This window comes from Pseudophryne corroboree, chromosome 4, assembly GCF_028390025.1.
Source record: "Pseudophryne corroboree isolate aPseCor3 chromosome 4, aPseCor3.hap2, whole genome shotgun sequence".
NCBI classification, from domain to species: Eukaryota; Metazoa; Chordata; class Amphibia; order Anura; family Myobatrachidae; genus Pseudophryne; species Pseudophryne corroboree.
Window position 1 is genome coordinate 435,624,279 of NC_086447.1, and position 25,506 is coordinate 435,649,784.

Sequence of the window (25,506 nt, forward strand, 5' to 3'; positions counted from 1 at the left end):
GAAATGGAAGAAAGAGGGGATGACAGGAGAGAGAAGAAATAAGGGAGAGGGGAGGGAGAGAGAAGGAATAGAGGAAAAGGGAGAGAAAGGGGAGGGAGAGAGAGCAAGCGAAGGAATAGGCGAAATGGGAGAGATTGAGAAAGCAAAGGAATTGGGAAATGGGGAGAGGGGAGGGAGAGAGAGAAAGAATAGGGGAAATGGGAGAGAGAGGGAAGGATTAGGGGAAATGGGAAAGAGAGAGCACACTGACTAAAATAGAGCAGAATCCTACTCACCCTTTGTGGGGCTGATTGACCTCTTTAGATCCGCTCCTCTTGCTGGGTCCTCCTCCTCTCCTCACAGACAGCGCATCACGTCCCTGAACAACTTCTCTTGTCCTGAGCAGCTGGTCTCTTGTGAGCTGCATCAGGAATCATTTGTACTAGTCTGGCTGGTCCCAGACAGCAGGGGCTGATGGGACTTGTAGTTTTTAAGAAGTCACTGCAGTGCTTGCTGCACTGGAGAGCACTGGAGAGCCGCGAGATTGCACTTTGCAGGGGCGTAGCTACTGTACTGCCTCCAGAGTTAGGTGAGCTGCTGCCGTCGGCCGGCCCATGGCACTGAACATGGGACTGGCCCTGGGGGCATCTGGCTCCCTGCCCAGCAGCCACTGATTACCACTTGAGCGATGTATCGCCTACTCCTGGCTGGTGCCACAGGGCTGCTTCACGTAGACATTTTCATGGTGCGTCCATTATTTGTCTCACACCCCGTAACTGACAACTTGGGTTGTGTGATGTAATGGAGGCTATTGCAGCTTTTGATAGGTCTTTCTACTTACACCCAACTTCTGCAAAAGTTTTCATGTGGTAATGCTGCTTTTAGTTTATATTTTAACAATGTATAAGTGTGCTGTTCTTATATTGACATTATCCATGACATTAACGTAGATATACTGTATGAGTTTAAGGCAGCCCATTGGTAACTGTATATTTCCCCCACTTCCTGCCTTACATAGGCGACTCGTCCTGACATGATCCATATTCTGTCAGCTGCCCTCCGGGTTGTCTTACGCAGAGATATGTCCTTAAATAGGCGTCTTTATGCATGGCTCCTGGGTAAGTCTGTTATCATACTTATCTGCATGGTGCACTATATATTACTACTTGTTATGAGTATAATAAAATGTTTGTTACCGTGTCAATATATTTTGCATGATTTCATAATTCTTGCTTGAAATTAAGCCATTTGAATTTAGCGAGTATTCTCCCTTGTATTAGTAAAATGAAACGGTATCCGTTCACATGGTCGACCATGTTATGGTCGACAGTCATTAGGTCGACCACTATTGGTCGACATTGACACATGGTCGACACATGGAAAGGTCGACATGAGTTTTTTAACTTTTTTTCCTTTTGGGGAACTTTTCCATACTTTACGATCCACGTGGACTACGATTGGAACGGTAATCTGTGCCGAGCGAATCGGTAGCGGAGCGAAGGCACCATGCCCGAAGCATGGCGAGCCATGCGAGGGGACCCGGTGCACTTATTGGGGTTCACAGTCACTTTACGCAAAAAACGACACCAAAAAAAGTTAAGACTCATGTCGACCTTTTCATGTGTCGACCTTTCATGTGTCGACCATTTTAATGCGTCGACCATGTGTCCATGTCGACCATGTCAATGTCGACCAATAGTGGTCGACCTAATGACTGTCGACCATAACATGGTCGACCATTCATACCGGAACCAAATGAAACATAGCTGCCAGGGTCATTAAATGGGATCTCTGATTAAAGGATTATTTTATTAAATCAATTAAGATCTCAATTGATTATGCAGTTTGATTAAACTGGTTGGGTAGGCTTTCCCGGCATGTCGAAAAACAGGTGGATCGTCAAATTTTCCCGCCGATACACCTGTTTTGTCAAATTTGCAAGCATTTCCAACATGTTTTTGGCACATTTTTGACCAAGCCGATTTGAATTAAAAAAAAAAAAAAAAAGTCGGTTCGGCATTGTCGACATCAGCCTAAAAATCTGTTGGAAATGCCCACAAATTGAATAGTGAAGTGTTGAATATACCCCAAAGTATGTAAAGTGTAATGTCATTTATCAGGTATTAATGTTAGGGTGACCACTGCAGCATTTAGGCTTAAGGGGGGTACACACGGAGATAGCCGTGCTTAAATTCTATCGCCGGCTCTAGTTTTGGCATGCATGCATACCAAATCTAGCGATATCGCTCATTTCACCGCTGGGTGAAATGAGCGTCCCCTCCATCCCCCCTCGCTCAGCACACATCGCGCTGTGCTGAGCGGGGCGAGAGATGTGTGCTGAGCGGTCTGTGATAGGTCGCTCAGCACACATCTCCTTCGTGTGTACAGGGCTTTACTATACGTCATTCCAAAAGTTTGCTACCCTTACATGCAGTCTGTATTGGATGTCTGGAGCAAGTATGATGCACTTTCACTGCCATTGTTGTACCTTCTTCCCCAAATATGCTCAGTTTGTACAAAATGAAGCTTGTTTTGTAAAACAAAATACAAAAAAATAATAACGCAGCTGAGAAATACAAAGGCATGAACAACCCATTATTTCAGTGGTTTTTGTCATTTTTTTATTAATGAAATGCACTTTGACTTTCTCACCACTGTAGTATAAAACTAGCACTTTGGGGTATATTTACTAACATTCGTAATTTTCGGAAAAAGGTCAAAGTTCAATCACGAATGACATCGACAGTGTAAAATTGCAACTTTTTGAATTGATTACGACTAATTTACTAAGCTGCCGTATTTTGCCTTTTCGGGTTTTCCGATGTCGATGTCATTCGTTTTTTTTTTCTGTTTTTTACGGCAGTGATTAGCAAAACACTGCCGACTTTTTCAAAATGAATCTCGGCCGGATCTGTGTGATCCGTGCTGGGGTTCATTTTTTTTTTTAAATAAACACTGTAAAACTTTAAAAAAAATTGCGTGGGGTCCCCCCTCCTAAGCATAACCAGCCTCGGGCTCTTTGAGCCGATCCTGGTTGCAGAAATATGGGGGAAAAAATGACATGGGTTCCCCCATATTTAAGCAACCAGCATCGGGCTCTGCGCCTGGTCCTGGTTCCAAAAATACGGGGGACAAAAAGAGTAGGGGTCCCCCGTATTTTTAAAACCAGCACCGGGCTCCACTAGCTGGACAGATAATGCCACAGCCGGGGGTCACTTTTATATAGTGCCCTGCGGCCGTGGCATCAAAAATCCAACTAGTCACCCCTGGCCGGGGTACCCTGGGGGAGTGGGGACCCCTTCAATCAAGGGGTCCCCCCCCCCAGCCACCCAAGGGCCAGGGGTGAAGCCCGAGGCTGTCCCCCCCATCCAATTGGCTGCGGATGGGGGGCTGATAGCCTTTTGTGAAAATGAAAAGATATTGTTTTTAGTAGCAGTACTACAAGGCCCAGCAAGCCTCCCCCGCATGCTGGTACTTGGAGAACCACAAGTACCAGCATGCGGCGGAAAAACGGGCCCGCTGGTACCTGTAGTACTACTACTAAAAAAATACCCAAAAAAAGACAAGACACACACACCTTGAAAGTAAAGATCTATTACATACATCCACACAAACATATACACATACTTACCTTATGTTCACACGCAGGTCGGTCCTCTTGTCCAGTAGAATCCATGGGGTACCTGTTGAAAAAATTATACTCACAAAATCCAGTGTAGATCGGTCCTCTTCAAATCCATTTGTAATCCACGTACTTGAGAAAATAAAAAAACGGAGTCCCGACCACGAACTGAAAGGGGCCCCATGTTTTCACATGGGACCCCTTTCCCCGAATGCCAGAAACCCACTCTGACTTCTGTCTAAGTGGGTTTCTTCAGCCAATCAGGGAGCGCCACGTTGTAGCACCCTCCTGATCGGCTGTGTGCTCCTGTACTGACTGACAGGCAGCACGCGGCAGTGTTACAATGTAGCGCCTATGCGCTCTATTGTAACCAATGGTGGGAACTTTCTGCCCTGCGGTTGACCGAAAGTGAACTCACCGCTGAGCAGAAAGTTCCCACCATTGGTTACAATGGAGCGCATAGGCGCTACATTGTAACACTGCCGTGTGCCGCCTGTCAGTCAGTACAGGAACACACAGCCGATCAGGAGGGTGCTACAACGTGGCGCTCCCTGATTGGCTGAAGAAACCCACTTAGACAGAAGTCAGAGTGGGTTTCTGGCATTCGGGGAAAGGGGTCCCATGTGAAAACATGGGGCCCCTTTCAGTTCGTGGTCGGGACTCCGTTTTTTTATTTTCTCAAGTACGTGGATTACAAATGGATTTGAAGAGGACCGATCTACACTGGATTTTGTGAGTATAATTTTTTCAACAGGTACCCCATGGATTCTACTGGACAAGAGGACCGACCTGCGTGTGAACATAAGGTAAGTATGTGTATATGTTTGTGTGGATGTATGTAATAAATCTTTACTTTCAAGGTGTGTGTGTCTTGTCTTTTTTTGGGTATTTTTTTAGTAGTAGTACTACAGGTACCAGCGGGCCCGTTTTTCCGCCGCATGCTGGTACTTGTGGTTCTCCAAGTACCAGCATGCGGGGGAGGCTTGCTGGGCCTTGTAGTACTGCTACTAAAAACAATATCTTTTCATTTTCACAAAAGGCTATCAGCCCCCCATCCGCAGCCAATTGGATGGGGGGGACAGCCTCGGGCTTCACCCATGGCCCTTGGGTGGCTGGGGGGGGGGGGGGACCCCTTGATTGAAGGGGTCCCCACTCCCCCAGGGTACCCCGGCCAGGGGTGACTAGTTGGATTTTTGATGCCACGGCCGCAGGGCACTATATAAAGGTGACCCCCGGCTGTGGCATTATCTGTCCAGCTAGTGGAGCCCGGTGCTGGTTTTAGAAATACGGGGGACCCCTACTCTTTTTGTCCCCCGTATTTTTGGAACCAGGACCAGGCGCAGAGCCCGATGCTGGTTGCTTAAATATGGGGGAACCCCTGTCAATTTTTTCCCCATATTTCTGCAACCAGGATCGGCTCAAAGAGCCCGAGGCTGGTTATGCTTAGGAGGGGGGACCCCACGCAATTTTTTTAAAGAAAATAACCACTTTCCCACCCCCTTCCCACTGATATACATGCACGGATCTCATGGATCCCTGCATGCCTATACAATCACGGATTAAAAAAGCAGGTCTGGGTTTTTTTTAGCACTTTTTTACGAGTTGTAATTTTTCACGGCAGTGTTTTATTTTTTTTTGCTTTGCACTTCTTAGTAAATGACCGAGATTCATACTTAAACAGCCGCGTTTTGACCGATGGTTTATTCATTCGTAATTATTTTCATGGACTACCCAAAAAATACGTATGCCCTCATCACTGCCGTAATTTGAGTTTAGTAAATTACCGAGATGACACTTTGATGAAAAAACGGCATCTCGGTCAAAATCGGGACCTTAGTAAATATACCCCCATGTCTGCAAAGTGGAAAGTCTGAAGCATACTATTGTATAACCCAATTGTCCTGGAACTGGCATCACTACACATTGGGTCATATGCCTGGTAATTTCTAGGTTTATACAGCTAGGACAAGGGAACAGCAATTCTCACGTTCATGCTTCTTAAGTCACAAGTGGCAAATCCTCATCGTTCACTAAACTGCACCAATTTCTCAGAAATCTGTTTATCTCTTTGACTATATTGAGGAGATGCAATTTTACTCTCTGTGTTTGCATGTGAGAAATAACTGGGAATATGTCAGAGCTATAAGTGTATGTGACAAGAAGAAGATACTGTAGATGTTCTTTCATATGAAGCTTAGTAAGCAGTTCTGTTGTTAAACTGTGTTGTGATCTTTTTTTGCTGTCATTATGGGGACTACACATTTGGTGAGTTACCAGTGCCTGTGTGCCTTGTGTCCTTGCCGTCATAGTTTATAGATCCTGTAAATTTGCATAATGTAAACGTTTCTTCTAGGATTTGACAACAATGGGGCAATTGTAGGACCAAGAAGTGTGAGACAAAGAAATCCAGAGGAACATGCCTCTTACTATTTTAGCAGTTTCTCCAAGGAACTCTTGGTGCAGGTGTGTATCACTAAATATGCTCATTTTCTAAACCAAAAATATTTTTTTATGGTAAGACAAAGTTTATTTACAATGTATACATTCTACTTGTATACTTTTAAGCAACTCCTTCATATTGTTAATAGTTCATCTGTACCTGAGGATTTCCACTGTGCAATAAAGCTCCAATTCCCCAAATCGGTCCAAATACTCCAGAGACTCTTGAGAAAAACTGAGGCACTTGTTAAAAACCAGACGGCCTCAGTTCTACTGGTTCTGTGACGGAAACAGTTGTGATGCCCACTAGTATGTCAGCTATGCTGAAAGTACAGTGTCTACAACAGTTATTCAGCAGCGCTAATAAGCCATCAGTAACTATCATGGCTACTTCTATGTTCAGAAGTAAATGTAGGCCCAATAATATGCCACCTTCAGTTGTTCTAACAAACAGTAATAAAACAAAGCCCGAAAACATACATTTTTTGCGGCTGCGGCATTATCGCATGTTTGCTGCAGTCACGCCAAACAGCTCCTCTTGGCACGCCAGGTTGCGTGTGCAACTCTGCTAACATCAGATGCCTTTTTTTGCAGAATATACATCTTAGCTGCAACGCAAGGTGACTAGTACGCTTGAGGAGACTGTGATGATTAATTTTATATATGACACTTGTATATTTGTGTGTGACTAATTCTGTATATAGAGCAGAACAGAACTTGCACTGGAAAAAAGCTGCAACTGCTGCATTGTAGCACTTTGTGTACAGATTCAGAGACTCGGTCACACAGATATACAAGTGTCATAAATCAAATTAATCTGCAGAGTCTCCTGATGTGTCCTAGCTGCATTGCTTTGTGACTAAGATGTGTTTTCGGCAAAAAAGGACTTCCGACGTTCGCAGAGTTGCACAGGACCAGGTGGCTACTCACACCAGGCATCTCGCACTGCATGGTGTATTGAGGCTGGATGTATGAGGACGCATCTGTACATTACAGTATGTGCATGTATGACCATACAGATGAGACTAACTGCTGTTGGTCTCTATAATAATTTGGACAACTATTAAGAATACTCTAAATTCTGTGGGAATCGGTTGAAGATTTTTGAGGATAATTTAAGTTATTAGACTCCTAAGAGTAGGAAATTATGTTAAACATTACCGATTAATCTAAATGAGAGAGCCTCATATATGCTTCCAGTATAAATAATTGATATGGTGTTGTCATCTGAGAATAAGAAATATTCCTGACACTACTCTGAACTTTCATTAGTTTGACAACTAACACCCCTGAAGAAGTCTCCACAGACGAAACGCGCTGGGTGAAATATTTTACTTGTATTAACAAAAAGTGAAGGGGTATATACAAGAAAAAACCCTTGACAAATTTATATCTTGTTTATGTTCGATAGAATGCTTGTGTGAACAAACTCTATTGAGAAATGTTTTAGTTACATTTTATAAATCAAAGAAAGTTTTTTATGATCTTGGGTGTGATATATAGGGGTATATGCAATTGCAGTCGAATTCCCGAAATTGTCGAATTTCGGGATTTTTTTTCGCAAAAAAAAAAAAAAATAGTCAATGCAATTCAGTGCTTTCCGTCAAAAAAACGGACTTTCAAAATTCGACTTTTTGAAATTCGACTTTTGTCAAATTCGACTTTTCTGCAATGATACAAGTGCTGCAATTCGACCAAAGTGTATTCAATTCAAGTTTGGAAATTCGACAACAGTGCTTTTAGACAGTAAATTCGTCATTTTCAATCCGCCACACTTTGGAGGGTGAAACCAATAAAAAAAAATTAAAACATGTTTTTTTGGGGGGAATAGCATATCTATTTATATTAGAAGGGATTAGGTACTTGGTTTGTCTTTTTTGGTTGCACAAGTATTATTTATATATTTTTAAAAAGATTATTTTTTTTTTTTTTTTTTTTTTTTTAATAGCTGGAACGGTAAAATCAAGGAAAAAAATGGCGTGGGGTCCCCCCTCCAAAGCATAACCAGCCTCGGGCTCTTCGAGCTGGTCCTGGTTCTAAAAATGTGGGGAAAAATTTGACAGGGGATCCCCCGTATTTTTAAAACCAGCACCTTTCAGTCCGCTGGCACGGGTTTTTGCGTTTTGTTATTTTGCCAAGTACCTGGATTATACTCTGGACGTGGATTTATCTCTGGACGCTGGAAGGTGAGTATAATTTTTTCACAGGTACCCTCGGATCGTCGGAGACTGTGGCAGTCGGCGTGTCAACATAGGTAAGTATGTGTGTGTCGGCAGTGTGTAATAAAGTTGTACTTGTCACGGTGTGTGTGTCCTGTTTTTATTTGGGTATTTTTTTCCAGTAGTACTACAGGTACCAGCGGGCCCGTTTTTCTCCCGCATGCTGGTACTTGTGGTTCTCCAAGTACCAGCTTGCGGGGGAGGCTTGCTGGGACTTGTAGTACTACTGGAAAAAAACAATATTCTGTCATTTTACTCAAGGCTATCAGCCTCCCATCCGCAGCCTTTGGATGGGGGGGGACAGCCTCGGGCTTCACCCCTGGCCCTTGGGTGGCTGGGGGGGGGACCCCTTGATTGAAGGGGTTCCCACTCCCCCAGGGTACCCCGGCCAGGGGTGACTAGTTGGATATTTAATGCCACGGCCGCAGGGCGCTGTATAAAAGTGACCCCCGGCTGTGGCATTATCTGTCCAGCTAGTGGAGCCCGATGCTGGTGTATAAAATACGGGGGGACCCCTACTCTTTTTGTCCCCCGTATTTTTTGCACCAGCATCAGGCGCAGAGCCCGGTGCTGGTTTTAAAAATACGGGGGATCCCATGTCAATTTTGTCCCCGCATTTTTAGAACCAGGACCAGCTCGAAGAGCCCGAGGCTGGTTATGCTTTGGAGGGGGAACCCCACGCCATTTTTTTCCGGGTTTTTCCCGTTTTTACCCGTTTTTTTAATTCGCAGCAAAATCCGGCAAATCGGCCGTTTTTCACCCGCGGGAATGTCGAATCCGTTTTTCATTGAATATGGTGAATTCCGGCAGCCACCTGCCGGAATTCACCTGTCGAATTGTGTCGAATTAAAAAACGCCGATAATTTGCCGCGATTCGCCGTGAATTGCATATACCCCATAAGGTGTTAATCCTCAGTTCATATCCATATTGGTAAAACTTATTGAATTAGAGCGCTCCTCAAAAACATCCATCTCTATCTGTCTGTCTGTATGTGTGTGTGTGTGACACACACACAGTGACATACCAGTAGTAATTATATTACTTGTTATAGTAACATAGAATAATTATTGTGCATTACAAATGACTATTAAAGTTATGCTAGGCATGTTTTAGACATTATCACTGCTTATATACTATTGTTGGAGATATATTAATGCTTACTAATATGTCAGCAGTAATCCTGACAGCCATAAATGTTCTTGTAATATATACTCTGTAATCGCCTTCTGGTGCAACTTCTGACCAGCCTTTTGTTTTGCCTTTGGCAGCAGAACCCCAATGGCATTTGTTTTCCCTTGTCACCATGAAGGTTGGGCAACCAGCTTCTCATTTGTCACTGCCAGTGGTTAATTCATAACTGTTTGCAATATGCCTCCTTTATTTTTAGTGTTACTTTCAGGCTGCTCACAGTCCCTGGGTACCAGGTAAAGCATTAGAGATCACTATCTGGTCACCAACGGCGTATATTAATGTTTCCAGTGTGGAATGTGCCAACAAATACTGCATCTTTACTAACCAGTCATCATTAGAATGTACCTTCCATGAAATTATAAAAAAAAAAATATAGCAGTCAAGTCATGTTAGTTGCCGCAAAGACTCTTGGTTCCAGATTGTACCGTCCTTACTAACAATCACATACATGCATTGAGAGGTTACTGCATCTCCTGACATACTCTGGGCTGCTGTGAGTAGTCCAGTTATACGATAGGTGAGGGATCTCATAAGCTGCTCAGGTGTAAATGCAGTTTGGAAATCTTTCAGTTATTTATTTACATGTGTATTTGTTAGTGTTAGCATTGTACTCGTTTAGGCAAATAGTGTAATGGCTGGGCATGGCCTCATGTACTTTATTTGTAAGAAGTAATTTTACAAAATTTACATTTCTTACAGTATGTTGCTTCAAAACACAATTACAAAATAGTGTGACTTAATGAGCTCTGTTTTTTTTCTAATTTCATCGTTTTTAAGGGACTGATTCGTGCAAATCTCTATTCACTGATGCAGATACTATCACAGATGTATGCTGCGCATGCGTAGTAGTGACTTCATGCATTTTTGCATATACACAGACGCAACTAGGCCGGATCTGTCTTTCCATGAAATTAAGCATTTCAGGGCTGGTACTGCGCAGTGGCGAAGTGATCGCATGGAACCATCCTGACTTGTGGGGGTGTTGTGGGCGTGTATGGAAAGCTGTGTGATTCTGAGCCCTGCGTACAGACGAGAAGTCTGTTTCTGACAGATCTTTTGTAGCTAGCATGAGACAGGGGATGAAGGTTGCGGAGACTGATATAAAGTCACTGGGCGGCACTGTTTTCCTCTGGCACACACACAATCCCCTGCGTTTGTTGAACAGATAGTCACATTAGTATAACCAAGTATAGGTATAAGAAGTATAAAGAAGTAAAACAGGCTTCCGCCTTCTGCCCTTTGCATGCGACTCAGAGTCAACCCCATTTCTCTAACGTCCTAAGTGGATGCTGGGGACTCCGTCAGGACCATGGGGAATAGCGGCTCCGCAGGAGACAGGGCACAAAAATAAAGCTTTAGGATCAGGTGGTGTGTACTGGCTCCTCCCCCTATGACCCTCCTCCAAGCCTCAGTTAGGTTTTTGTGCCCGTCCGAGCAGGGTGCAATCTAGGTGGCTCTCTTAAAGAGCTGCTTAGAAAAAGTTTTTTAGGTTTTTTATTTTCAGTGAGTCCTGCTGGCAACAGGCTCACTGCATCGAGGGACTTAGGGGAGAGAATTTCAACTCACCTGCGTGCAGGATGGATTGGATTCTTAGGCTACTGGACACCATTAGCTCCAGAGGGAGTCGGAACACAGGTCTCGCCCTGGGGTTCGTTCCGGAGCCGCGCCGCCGACCCCCCTTACAGATGCTGAAGATTGAAGGTCCGGAAACAGGCGGCAGAAGGCTTTTCAGTCTTCATGAAGGTAGCGCACAGCACTGCAGCTGTGCGCCATTGTTGTCACACACTTCACACCAAGCGGTCACGGAGGGTGCAGGGCGCTGCTGGGGGCGCCCTGGGCAGCAATATTTTATTACCTTAAGGCAAAAGAATACATCACATATAGCCATTAAGGCTATATGTATGTATTTAACCCATGCCACTTATCTAAATCCACGGGAGGAAAGCCCGCCGAAATAGGGGCGGGGCTTATTCTCCTCAGCACACAGCGCCATTTTCCTGCTCAGCTCCGCTGTGAGGAAGGTTCCCAGGACTCTCCCCTGCACTGCACTACAGAAACAGGGTAAAACAGAGAGGGGGGGCATTTTTTGGCGATATACTGGATATATTTAAGCTGCTATAAGGAACAACACTTATATAAGGTTGTTCCCATATATATTATAGCGCTTGGGTGTGTGCTGGCAAACTCTCCCTCTGTCTCCCCAAAGGGCTAGTGGGGTCCTGTCTTCGATAAGAGCATTCCCTGTGTGTCGGTACGTGTGTGTCGACATGTATGAGGACGATGTTGGCGTGGAGGCAGAGCAATTGCCGATAATGGTGATGTCACCCCCCAGGGAGTCGACACCGGAATGGATGGCTTTGTTTATGGAATTACGTGATAATGTCAGCACATTACAAAAATCAGTTGACGACATGAGACGGCCGGCAAACCAGTTAGTACCTGCCCAGGCGTCTCAGACACCGTCAGGGGCTGTAAAGCGCCCTTTACCTCAGTCGGTCGACACAGACCCAGACACAGACACTGAATCTAGTGTCGACGGTGATGAAACAAACGTATTTTCAAGTAGGGCCACACGTTATATGATCACGGCAATGAAGGAGGCTTTGCATATCTCTGATGCTGCAAGTACCACAAAAAGGGGTATTATGTGGGGGGTGAAAAAACTACCTGTAGTTTTTCCTGAATCAGAGGAATTAAATGATGTATGTGATGAAGCGTGGTTTAACCCAGATAGAAAAATGCTAATTTCAAAAAAGTTATTAGCATTATACCCTTTCCCGCCAGAGGTTAGGGCGCGCTGGGAAACACCCCCTAGGGTGGATAAGGCGCTCACACGCTTATCAAAACAAATGGCGTTACCGTCTCCGGATACGGCCGCCCTCAAGGATCCAGCAGATAGGAGACTGGAAACTACCCTAAAAAGTATATACACACATACTGGTGTTATACTGCGACCGGCCATCGCCTCAGCCTGGATGTGCAGTGCTGGGGTCGTCTGGTTGGATTCCCTGACTGAAAATATTGATACCCTGGATAGGGACAGTATTTTATTGACTATAGAGCAATTAAAGAATGCTTTCCTTTATATGCGAGATGCGCAGAGAGATATTTGCACTCTGGCATCGAGAGTAAATGCGATGTCCATATCTGCCAGAAGGAGTTTATGGACGCGACAGTGGTCAGGTGATGCGGATTCCAAACGACATATGGAAGTATTGCCGTATAAAGGGGAGGAATTATTTGGCGTCGGTCTATCGGATCTGGTGGCCACGGCAACTGCCGGAAAATCCACCTTTTTACCTCAGACCCCCTCCCAACAGAAAAAGACACCGTCTTTTCAGCCGCAGTCCTTTCGGTCTGACAATGCTAAATTCCCTTGTCGTATAAACAACCCTTTATGAAGTCTAAGAACACTGTACGCTGTTTACTTAAGAAGTACCGTAATGGTACGCTAGTTGCGTAACGATCGCTCAGCCGTAGGCGAGACGCTCAAGCGTCACGTTCGCTCACGGCCCAGTGATCACAGGACACGTTATTGGCTATGACTAGAGTAATGATTCGCTATGGCGTAGCGGACGCTCGAGACCACGAGGAGATCACCAGCGGCGCAGACGCTCACAACGCTATACCTTTATGTCTAAACCTTATACCAATGAAATACACGGAATACCTTAATGTGAATACAGTGTGTAAGTGCAACCTTGTGTAACCTGACTAACTACAAAGCTGCTTGAGCGTCACCGACGCTCAAGTGAACACTTAACACTATAGGAAATACACAGATACTGGTTTAGGGTCCAAAGCCTATTAACTGTATTATATCTAGTATACTTGTAAAAAGGGGATAACAGTACAAATGATACACTACAATATAACAAAGACTTCCTAACCAAAATACAATACTATCTAATACAATACAATACTAGTCTAGGGGAGATACGAGAGAAAGAGAAGGGAAAGAGAGAGAGAGAGAGATGAGAGAAATTGGCTCACAGAAAGACAATGATTACGGAGAGAAACTTACACACAGGGTAAACGATCGCATGCGCCTGGACATCCAGCACCCGATTTTCAGCAATGAGAACCGTTGAAGAGTGAGAGCTGGATGTGGTCGGCCTGCCTATTTATGCCCCACACACAATGCAATCTCATAGTCCCTACAATCCCATTGTCCATTGGATGAAGGAATTCGACCCTGTATCACAACAAAAGGTCATAGGTTGATTCATACAGGTGGGCTGTGACGATTTCAAACAGCTCAGGTGGGTGGGGAACTAAGTTTCCCGCCGCATACCTGAGTATGAGTAAATAATAGAAATGGACATAAACTTCTTATGTCCATAACTATTCGCACGAGCGATTAATACGCTCCAAACCAACACCGGAATATTGCTAATTAAATACTCTTCCGATGGGTACCAAACACTGCTGTATGATTCCTGTTAGACCCTTCGTACAATACAAAGAGGGATTACTTTAAACAGGGACCTTCTATATTAACCAAACTTTCAGAAACTATCAAAGGGATCATGATCTATAAACTACATTAATTGTGAAAATATGTAACGAATGAGTCGCACGCTACGACTACATAAACTCTACCGTAAATACGTATACCGCGCCTGCGAGTGCACGCTATTGCGGGTATGCGCCTTCACGGGAGAGCGTACGCATGCGCAGCACGGACCAGTGTGCGGTGCAAATATGGCAACGTGTATGGGGATATTTTTCTGACTTTGACAGTCCACCCTTTGGCAGTCAATAATAACTGCCACCTTCTAAAACATTTCAAAAGGAGAAAAATATATGTCAGGGGTTAATTCATTTCCATGGTTGGGTGAGGGAGGAGAGAGGAGTAGGTGTGAAGAGGGTATGACCTAGTGTGATAGCAGAAGCATGTGTGTATGAGTCCATGTTTGGAGGGTCATGTATCATCGTGCCGTACGTGTTGTAAATCAAGCTTCGAGGTATTGCGAAGTATACATTTGAATTCCTTCTTATCCTGTGGTACAGGTCTGTGGATGGGCTGTCAAACTTTACCGAGCTCTTTTCGGATTTTGAACAAAATGGGGAGCACATTTTAGTTGATGATACATGAATGGGGGAGGTATGTGGTTGCTGATATCTGTGCCTGTATTCCCTATCGTCTATGTGTGTCATTACCTGAGGGTTGTAGAGATGAAGATAAAGAACACTTATGGAAAATGCAATGATATTCTATGTCAGGGAAATGTACATCTGTCGTCGAAGTTGTGTTCGGTATCTGTTGAGAGTCGTCTTCTTTGCGCTGTATTGCTCCTTGGGCATGAGCAAATAGCTTTGTCAGAGCCATCGGATTTACAAAAAAAATGTTGGGCTAGCGTGAGTTTAAATGTACTAGGGAAACTGGGGATCCATGGCAAAGTTCATCAAGTGTCCATTTCTCAAGTGGTCAAAACTTCATCTTTGGTGCTTGTCTGTTGTCTGTATAGCGTCTCGTCAACTTCCTCGTCCAAGGGGGTCTTTGTATCTTGGAGAAAAGCAGAAAAACAGGTGAAAGAAACGGACCGTATAATCGCATTTTCATCACATTCTGGTTTCTATTATTGGGTCATAAATCAAATCCAGGTTAATTACAGTTTCCTCACTCCTCACGCTCATCACTTTTGTACTTTGTTTGCACCTCATTAAAGCCTGCCCGCATCTAAATATCAATCCAATCGATATAACGACACCCAAGATACATAGTAGAAACTTTCCAACATCCATTATGACTCCTTGAGCCCAGTCTCCTAAACCGGAGAACCAATTTCGCGGGTTCAACCATGACACCCAACCAGTCAGCTCATTACCTACAGCAGCAAGGGTGAGATTGTGTTTTCGACGAAATTCCCACTTTAATTGCAGAATATCGTCCATCTTTTGGTCTATGACCTCTACCGGATCCTCGGTGCTATTTGTGATATACGTGCAACACTTTATGCCATACTGTGTTGCCAATGTAACACAATATCCGCCTGTTACTGCTGTAAGATAATTAAGAACCATCCTATGCTGAACTAGTTCCGTTTTGTAAGCTTGAAGTTCTCTTCCAGTGTATCTAAACGTGTCATCATACATTTCAGTGATATTATCTAACAAATTGGCGAGTGCGGAAATGTATCTATAATTCATCACTCCTCGAGCGGTGCGAGTGAAATCTAACGCTACCAGAACCTGAATCCCGGTGGATTCATGGATAAGATCAGAGGCCGGATGCTCTAACCTTTCTGACAGTTGTCTTTTAACTCGGTGCTCGTAATGAGTGTGAGTATAAGGAGCTTGGGCACCACGGTGTATGTCTTTCATTTTGTCATGTGTTACAGTCATCACTTCAGGCAATACTTTTCCAATATAACACAATCCTTCAGAGTTTGGGGCAAGCCACTTGTACGCCTTTCTCCCGCATATGAAATATGCGTCATCGGGGAGAACATACGGGACGGAGAAGGACATTACCATGTTACAAACCTTCCAGGTGAAATCTCCTGACCCTAATTCTTCCATCTGCTTAATGCACGTATCAGTTTGTACGATATGTGCACAGTATACTGGTGATACCTCTCCAACTCTAGTAATCCTATTTCCTAAGGTATATCGATACCGGAAAGATTTTCCTCTACTGGCTATGTGGCGTACCAGCTCTGTATCTGTAGGCATTCTATCTGCTCTGTGTGAAAAGGTCATGGTAAGGTTGCTCCATGACACTTCCCAATTTCCCGGTTTTCTGGGATTGGAGATATTGAAACATAAGAGGGACCTATCCACATGGTATTGGTGGAGCTTCAAACTAGGAGGGCTGGAGATATTAAACCTCCGGTCCACCGGTCTCCCACCACTTAGCTCAAGTACCTCCCCTAACGTTAAAGGAAATGGTACTAGCCCTGATTTGCTATGACCCTGAGGTACTTGAGAGCATACCCAACAATCTGTTTTGTTTAACACATTACCCACTAAAGAGTGATAGTCACTCAATGGATGCCGGTCCATATGGATATTAAAACTGGATTGGCATTTCTTTATGCATCCATCTTCAACCAGATTATCACAGAGCCTACAGATACAATTTTCTTCAGCTAACAATCCTTCAAAGAAAATGTTTACAGATAACATGGTTGTTAGATCGTGCCCGGTACTCGCCTTTGCTTGGTGATTGGGTTGCTATTGGAAATTTACACCTCCGTCTCAGTCATTAGAACCTTTCTGGATCCTTTCTCGACCTCACTGGTACTCTCACCGAAACAGACTGCTCTGGTCAACATCCTGGTTAACGGGAAAATCCATATTGCAGTCTCTTGGGGCAAGTCCATCTTACAGGAGGAGAAAAGAAGAAATTTGTAAAGGGGGTATAAGAAAACAGTTTGAGGGGGGGGAGAGAACTTGTTACGATAACAAGTTCTCTCGTCTTGTTGTTCTTCTTGTTCTGCTGTCTTCTCAAAGGTGCTGTCTCTCAGTCTTCCAAACGAACATTCTGGTGATGCAATATTCCTTCCCAACCGACGATCTTTCTGACCCTCCGTTAGGGGGTTCGATTATTGCCTTTACCAATTTGGTCGCGTCCACCTGGATGGCTTTTGTGATGGTTGCTGGAAGAGGTGCTGACATCGTTCTGGGCTCACTTTCTTGTTTGTATTCCTGAGGGAAGTTTGACATGGGGTGCAACTTGCATAGGTTAATAGTTGTACATTCAACAGTATTACAATAATCATTGTTACAGTTATTACACTTATTCTTATAATCTATACTACAGTTGCTAAGAGCGTTTTTATTGTTCAACCTTGTGCTTTTCTCCGCAACCATAATCCTCCCCGATGCCATGTCTCTCCTCTCAAGATAAGATTCAGAAAAGTCAATTGACTCTCTTTGTAATTCACCTTCCTGTTGCCCTAACTGCACATAATCATAATGTTTACTTCGTCTCTTTGTTGGTTCAATGAGACATATCCTCCTCCTTAAATTTTGTAACACGTCTGGACTGAAGCTACCTATTCTTGGGAATTTGTCCCTGTCTTGTACAGTCATTCTCTCCCATTCATCACATAAAGATTCTGTGTGACTTCCGTATTTTTCACACATGATGTACCTTGCCGACCCAACGGGTCGGTTCTCTGAATCAACCCGAACCGAGGTTGATCGCCCCCTACCTGAACAACTGGCCCCCATAATTCTGCAGGTGTTGCTTATTCCTCCTTGGATCTTTATATCAAGGTTTTCAGCGAACCCTTACAAACAAACCAAGATGTCCTGGGCAGGCCGGCGGTGGCGGTTTACCAAGTACCCCACTTACTTCTCGCCCACGTTGGCCAGTACTGCAATAACTGTAACCAGAGCTGCTGTACCCAACCCAGGGCCCCTGTGAACCTTCTGTTTACTGGAACATATGAGGGTTACCCGAAGGACACTTACTCTTTCCAGTAAAGTTGGGGTTGTTAGATAGTTCCTGAGTGACCAGCGAACTTCCCTTTAAAAATAAAAAATTACACAAATCACGTCAGAATGTACAGATAGCGTTTGTGACCACTTTACTCTAATGGTATTAGGTCAGATTACTAACTACTGCACACAATTACGTGCGGTCCAATCGTTCAGTACATAAGCACTACTTGTCATGTACTGAAAGATCAATGGAATCGATGTTTCCGGCCGCGATTCCTTCAGCAAGAGCTTATGGCCTATATGGGTTCTGCACCAACGCCCCCAGGGGTTGTGCCACTGGACTTTTATAGCGGACCTCTTTGTCTATTTTACCTGTTACCTTATGACCTCCTGGTCTGTTACCGTCTGTTAATGACCTCCTGGTCTGTTACCTTATGACCTCCTGGTCTGTTACCTTATGGTCCGCTATACTCTAATGCTCAAATATTATTTAACCAAGGATGCCTCCCTAGCCACCGTATATGTCACTTACACGTGTGTCCCTTGACGAGTACCCGACTTTCCTTTTGGTTCAACCTCTTAAGTTATATAAACTTATGTAATAAAAACACACTCACTCAACACATGTACACTTTGTTTCTATATCTATTTCTGCGCAGAAATTGTCTTCAGTCCAACTGTGTTACCAATTAGGAGCAGGATCTGTTAAGCTAAATTTCAGATTTTTCCAAAAATAGATTTGCGTTATTTACCGCGTCGCGTTACTTATCGCCTTTGCGCTAATTATCGCTTTGCGCTAATTCAACTTTTCGTGACTTGAGCTACGTTGCGTAACCAGACGCTACGTTGCGTAATGTACGCTGCGTGCGTCTGCCGTTTGGATTGCGTACGCAAGTCTTTTGTTAGGGACACGTGTACGCAAAACAAAGATCCACCGTAACACAATTTCTACCTTTATCAATGTAGGTGATCCCTGATCATCTACCGCACACCACACTGACTGTCTTATCTCCCAGACAAGCCGTGTGTTGGTCTATACTTTAACTATTACCTCTACTATAAAATAACAGCAAATCTCTTTTAGCACTTTCTATCAACTATAAAATTGGCAAACAGGAATAGTGATATACGAAAATGAAACAGAAATGCAGATATATATGTATGCGTGCGTGTATACGCAAGACAGAAGAGAAATAAAACAGTTTTAAAAGACACAAGCGTTTTGTTCTTACTTCCGGTTCCCGGATTCCTTCAGCACTCTTTATCTAAGCGAAGCAGACGCTTATCCCGTCAGCACTGCGAGACAACCTCCCACCCTTTGCTGGGGGGATAATGTCTGCTGATCTACCTAGTGCAGATATGAGAAGGATAGGACGAGTCCCCAATTGACAATGCTAAATTCCCTTGTCGTATAAACAACCCTTTATGAAGTCTAAGAACACTGTACGCTGTTTACTTAAGAAGTACCGTAATGGTACGCTAGTTGCGTAACGATCGCTCAGCCGTAGGCGAGACGCTCAAGCGTCACGTTCGCTCACGGCCCAGTGATCACAGGACACGTTATTGGCTATGACTAGAGTAATGATTCGCTATGGCGTAGCGGACGCTCGAGACCACGAGGAGATCACCAGCGGCGCAGACGCTCACAACGCTATACCTTTATGTCTAAACCTTATACCAATGAAATACACGGAATACCTTAATGTGAATACAGGGTGTAAGTGCAACCTTGTGTAACCTGACTAACTACAAAGCTGCTTGAGCGTCACCGACGCTCAAGTGAACACTTAACACTATAGGAAATACACAGATACTGGTTTAGGGTCCAAAGCCTATTAACTGTATTATATCTAGTATACTTGTAAAAAGGGGATAACAGTACAAATGATACACTACAATATAACAAAGACTTCCTAACCAAAATACAATACTATCTAATACAATACAATACTAGTCTAGGGGAGATACGAGAGAAAGAGAAGGGAAAGAGAGAGAGAGAGAGAGAGAGAGAGATGAGAGAAATTGGCTCACAGAAAGACAATGATTACGGAGAGAAACTTACGCACAGGGTAAACGATCGCATGCGCCTGGACATCCAGCACCCGATTTTCAGCAATGAGAACCGTTGAAGAGTGAGAGCTGGATGTGGTCGGCCTGCCTATTTATGCCCCACACACAATGCAATCTCATAGTCCCTACAATCCCATTGTCCATTGGATGAAGGAATTCGACCCTGTATCACAACAAAAGGTCATAGGTTGATTCATACAGGTGGGCTGTGACGATTTCAAACAGCTCAGGTGGGTGGGGAACTAAGTTTCCCGCCGCATACCTGAGTATGAGTAAATAATAGAAATGGACATAAACTTCTTATGTCCATAACTATTCGCACGAGCGATTAATACGCTCCAAACCAACACCGGAATATTGCTAATTAAATACTCTTCCGATGGGTACCAAACACTGCTGTATGATTCCTGTTAGACCCTTCGTACAATACAAAGAGGGATTACTTTAAACAGGGACCTTCTATATTAACCAAACTTTCAGAAACTATCAAAGGGATCATGATCTATAAACTACATTAATTGTGAAAATATGTAACGAATGAGTCGCACGCTACGACTACATAAACTCTACCGTAAATACGCATACCGCGCCTGCGAGTGCACGCTATTGCGGGTATGCGCCTTCACGGGAGAGCGTACGCATGCGCAGCACGGACCAGTGTGCGGTGCAAATATGGCAACGTGTATGGGGATATTTTTCTGACTTTGACAGGTCCTATAAGAACAAGCGGACAAAAGGACAGTCATATCTGCCTAGGGGCAGAGGAAGGGGTAAGAGAGGGCAGCAAGCAGCCCCTGCCCAGGAACAGAAGCCCTCCCAGGGTTCTGCAAAGCCCTCAGCATGACGCTGGGGCCTTACAAGCGGACTCAGGAACGGTGGGGGGTCGACTCAAGAATTTCAGCGCACAGTGGGCTTGCTCACAGGTGGACCCCTGGATTCTGCAGGTAGTATCTCAGGGTTACAGGTTGGAATTCGAAAAGTCTCCCCCTCGCCGTTTCCTAAAGTCTGCTTTGCCAACGTCTCCCTCAGACAGGGAGACGGTATTGGAAGCCATTCACAAGCTGCTTGCTCAGCAGGTGATAGTCAAGGTACCCCTCCTACAACAGGGAAAGGGGTATTACTCCACGCTATTTGTGGTACCGAAGCCGGACGACTCGGTAAGACCTATTCTAAATCTGAAATCTTTGAACCTGTACATACAAAAATTCAAGTTCAAGATGGAGTCACTCAGAGCAGTGATAGCGAATCTGGAAGAAGGGGACTTTATGGTGTCCCTGGACATAAAGGATGCTTACCTGCATGTCCCAATTTGCCCTTCACATCAAGGGTACCTCAGGTTCGTGGTGCAAAACTGTCATTATCAGTTTCAGACGCTGCCGTTTGGATTGTCCACGGCACCCCGGGTCTTTACCAAGGTAATGGCCGAAATGATGATTCTTCTGCGAAGAAGAGGCGTATTAATTATCCCTTACTTGGACGATCTCCTGATAAGGGCAAGGTCCAGAGAACAGCTGGAGGACGGAGTAGCACTAACCCAAGTAGTGCTGCAACAACACGGGTGGATTCTGAATTTTCCAAAATCTCAGTTGACCCCGACAACACGTCTTATGTTCCTGGGAATGATTCTGGACACGGTTCAGAAAAAGGTGTTTCTTCCGGAGGAGAAAGCCAGGGAGTTATCCGAACTTGTCAGGAACCTCCTAAAACCAGGGACAGTGTCTGTACATCAATGCACAAGAGTCCTGGGAAAGATGGTGGCTTCTTACGAAGCGATTCCATTCGGCAGATTCCACGCACGAACTTTTCAGTGGGATCTGCTGGACAAATGGTCCGGATCGCATCTGCAGATGCATCAGCGGATAACCTTATCGCCACGGACAAGGGTGTCTCTTCTGTGGTGGTTGCAGAGTGCTCATCTGTTAGAGGGCCGCAGATTCGGCATACAGGACTGGGTCCTGGTGACCACGGATGCCAGTCTGAGAGGCTGGGGAGCGGTCACACAAGGAAGAAACTTCCAGGGAGTATGGTCAAGCCTGGAGATGTCTCTTCACATAAATATACTGGAGCTAAGAGCGATTTACAATGCTCTAAGTCTGGCAAAACCCCTGCTTCAGGGTCAGCCGGTGTTGATCCAGTCGGACAACATCACGGCAGTCGCCCACGTAAACAGACAGGGCGGCACAAGAAGCAGGACAGCAATGGCAGAAGCTGCAAGGATTCTTCGCTGGGCGGAAGATCATGTGATAGCACTGTCAGCAGTATTCATTCCGGGAGTGGACAACTGGGAAGCAGACTTCCTCAGCAGACACGATCTACACCCGGGAGAGTGGGGACTTCATCCAGAAGTCTTCCACATGATTGTGAACCGTTGGGAAAAACCAATGGTGGATATGATGGCGTCCCGCCTCAACAAAAAACTGGACAGGTATTGCGCCAGGTCAAGAGATCCTCAGGCAATAGCTGTGGACGCTCTGGTAACACCGTGGGTGTTCCAGTCAGTGTATGTGTTCCCTCCTCTGCCTCTCATACCAAAAGTACTGAGAATTATACGGCAGAAGGGAGTAAGAACGATACTAGTGGCTCCGGATTGGCCAAGAAGAACTTGGTACCCGGAACTTCAAGAGATGCTCACGGAGGATCCGTGGCCTCTACCTCTAAGACGGGACCTGCTTCAGCAGGGACCGTGTCTATTCCAAGACTTACCGCGGCTGTGTTTGACGGCATGGCGGTTGAACGCCGAATTCTAAAGGAAAAAGGCATTCCGGAAGAGGTCATTCCTACACTAGTAAAAGCCAGGAAGGAGGTGACTGCACAACATTATCACCGCATTTGGAGAAAATATGTTGCGTGGTGTGAGGCCAGGAAGGCCCCCACGGAGGAATTTCAACTGGGTCGATTCCTACATTTCCTGCAAACAGGATTGTCTATGGGCCTCAAATTGGGGTCCATTAAGGTTCAAATTTCGGCCCTGTCGATTTTCTTCCAGAAAGAATTGGCTTCAGTTCCTGAAGTCCAGACTTTTGTAAAAGGAGTACTACATATACAGCCCCCGGTTGTGCCCCCAGTGGCACCGTGGGATCTTAATGTAGTCTTGGATTTTCTCAAATCCCATTGGTTTGAGCCGCTCAAATCGGTGGAGCTGAAGTATCTCACATGGAAAGTAACCATGCTACTGGCCCTGGCTTCAGCCAGGAGAGTATCAGAATTGGCGGCTTTATCATATAAGAGCCCATATCTGATTTTCCATACGGACAGGGCAGAACTGCGGACGCGTCCTCATTTTCTGCCTAAGGTGGTGTCAGCGTTTCACCTGAACCAGCCTATTGTGGTGCCTGCGGCTACTAACGAGTTGGAGGATTCCAAGTTGTTGGACGTGGTCCGGGCATTGAAAATATATATTTCAAGAACGGCGGGAGTCAGAAAGTCTGACTCACTGCTTATATTGTATGCACCCAACAAGATGGGTGCTCCTGCTTCTAAGCAGACGATTGCTCGTTGGATTTGTAGCACAATTCAACTTGCACATTCTGTGGCAGGCTTGCCACAACCTAAATCTGTCAAGGCCCATTCCACAAGGAAAGTGGGCTCATCCTGGGCGGCTGCCCGGGGAGTCTCGGCATTACAACTCTGCCGAGCTGCTACTTGGTCAGGGGCAAATACGTTTGCAAAATTCTACAAATTTGATACCCTGGCTGAGGAGGACCTGGAGTTCTCTCATTCGGTGCTGCAGAGTCATCCGCACTCTCCCGCCCGTTTGGGAGCTTTGGTATAATCCCCATGGTCCTGACGGAGTCACCAGCATCCACTTAGGACGTTAGAGAAAATAAGAATTTACTTACCGATAATTCTATTTCTCGTAGTCCGTAGTGGATGCTGGGCGCCCATCCCAAGTGCGGATTGTCTGCAATACTTGTACATAGTTATTGTTAAAAAAAATAAAAAAAAAAAATTGGGTTGTTATTTGTTGTGAGCCGTCTGTTCAGAGGCTCCGCTGTTATCATACTGTTAACTGGGTTCAGATCACAAGTTATACGGTGTGATTGGTGTGGCTGGTATGAGTCTTACCCGGGGTTCAATATCCTTCCTTATTGTGTACGCTCGTCCGGGCACAGTATCCTAACTGAGGCTTGGAGGAGGGTCATAGGGGGAGGAGCCAGTACACACCACCTGATCCTAAAGCTTTATTTTTGTGCCCTGTCTCCTGCGGAGCCGCTATTCCCCATGGTCCTGACTGAGTCCCCAGCATCCACTACGGACTACGAGAAATAGAATTATCGGTAAGTAAATTCTTATTATAGTTTTGGTACGGTATCTAGCTTGTATATACAAAACTGTATTTTCGTATTTGTCATTTCAGGCTATGGTGGGAATTTTACAAGGAAAAGAACTGAGCAGGGAAAATTCACTTATGCAAGACCTAAAGCCATTTCGCATCCTCATAAGTCTGCTGGACAAACCTGAGCTTGGTATGTCTCCTTTTATGATTAGAGTATGGTCAAATAGCTATTAGCACAGCTTGAGTTTTGATTTCCGCATGTGACTACATTGTTTGGGGCTGTCGCTCCCATCTTTATTTTCCACCACCCCCTTCTATATTTTCATTATCACCACCAACTCCCCTGTAATTACTTTCTCCACCACAGCCATTTTCTGTAGCCCCAACCCCCTACCACCACCACCTACTGCTCGCCCCCTCTGTAACTCATTCTTCCTTCTAAGCCATCTACTTGCTGCTTCCTGTCATACCAACAGAGGTTAGATTAGAGGGGTGGCCATGCCTGGGGTACAGACTGTTACCAGTCCCATTGTGGTGGGTCACTGCCGTACCCAGCTCATAGCTAATTGGTGACATGGAGCAGCAGCTTGGTGTGTGGTATTTCCCCCCCTCTACTCACTGCTTGTATTTGAGGTAAGACACACTGAGGGAAGGGAAGGGAGGGGGGGGGTGACATTACATTGGTAGAGGAGGGCAGCCCAGACTATTCTCCAAATATTCCTTGGAAGGCAGTAAACGAATGTACTGCAAATGAAAGCATAGTAGATGTTCCTGGTATGTGTATTGCTGCTTACAGTTGTGTAATTGTGTTGGTGCTAGGCCCTGCTATTCTGGAAGATGTGCTAATTGAGGTGTTCAGGACATTATACACACAGTGCAAAGCAGAGCTTGATCTTCAAACACAAACTCCGTTCAGTAAGGACCCTGCACAGCTGAGTAGGTAAGTGATACTGGGCAGCGTCACTGTAGGTCTGCTAGAGCATTGCTTGATGTCGAGGTCAACACGTCGCTAACATTGGGAAACAAATGATGGCCATTCATTTGGCTGTTTGGGGCTGTACCACTGTTATCCCCAAACCTCTTCTGTTCATGAATGACTTCTGCTTCTGGGCATAGAGCTTCCTTTGCTAGAACTATAGAGCAACATTTTGGGCAGGATTCAATTCTTTTCACCCCTTTCCACACCTGTTCTGTTTCTGCCCTCAGGGGCGTGGTATCATTATTTCAGCTCGCTATCCCCGGAGTAGTGAGGCACCCAACCCTTTACACAGCTAAACCTGATTACTGTGGGCGCAGTATGCGCGATAACGGAGAT

The 25,506-nt window shown here is 45.0% G+C and overlaps 1 protein-coding gene across 5 annotated transcripts in view; it reads left to right on the forward strand.

Moving 5' to 3' along the window:
* Window positions 1-25,506, forward strand: part of DOP1A (DOP1 leucine zipper like protein A) — a 241,042-nt gene that overhangs the window by 119,818 nt on the left and 95,718 nt on the right. For 4 of the 5 annotated variants that reach the window (XM_063916890.1, XM_063916894.1, XM_063916892.1 and 1 more), the window contains exons 7-10: window positions 998-1,097; window positions 5,955-6,064; window positions 24,273-24,381; window positions 25,011-25,131. In XM_063916890.1, coding sequence (XP_063772960.1) covers window positions 998-1,097; window positions 5,955-6,064; window positions 24,273-24,381; window positions 25,011-25,131 — 440 coding nt within the window. The remainder of the gene's footprint in view (window positions 1-997; window positions 1,098-5,954; window positions 6,065-24,272; window positions 24,382-25,010; window positions 25,132-25,506) is intronic. The other variant, XM_063916893.1, reaches the window with a different exon arrangement.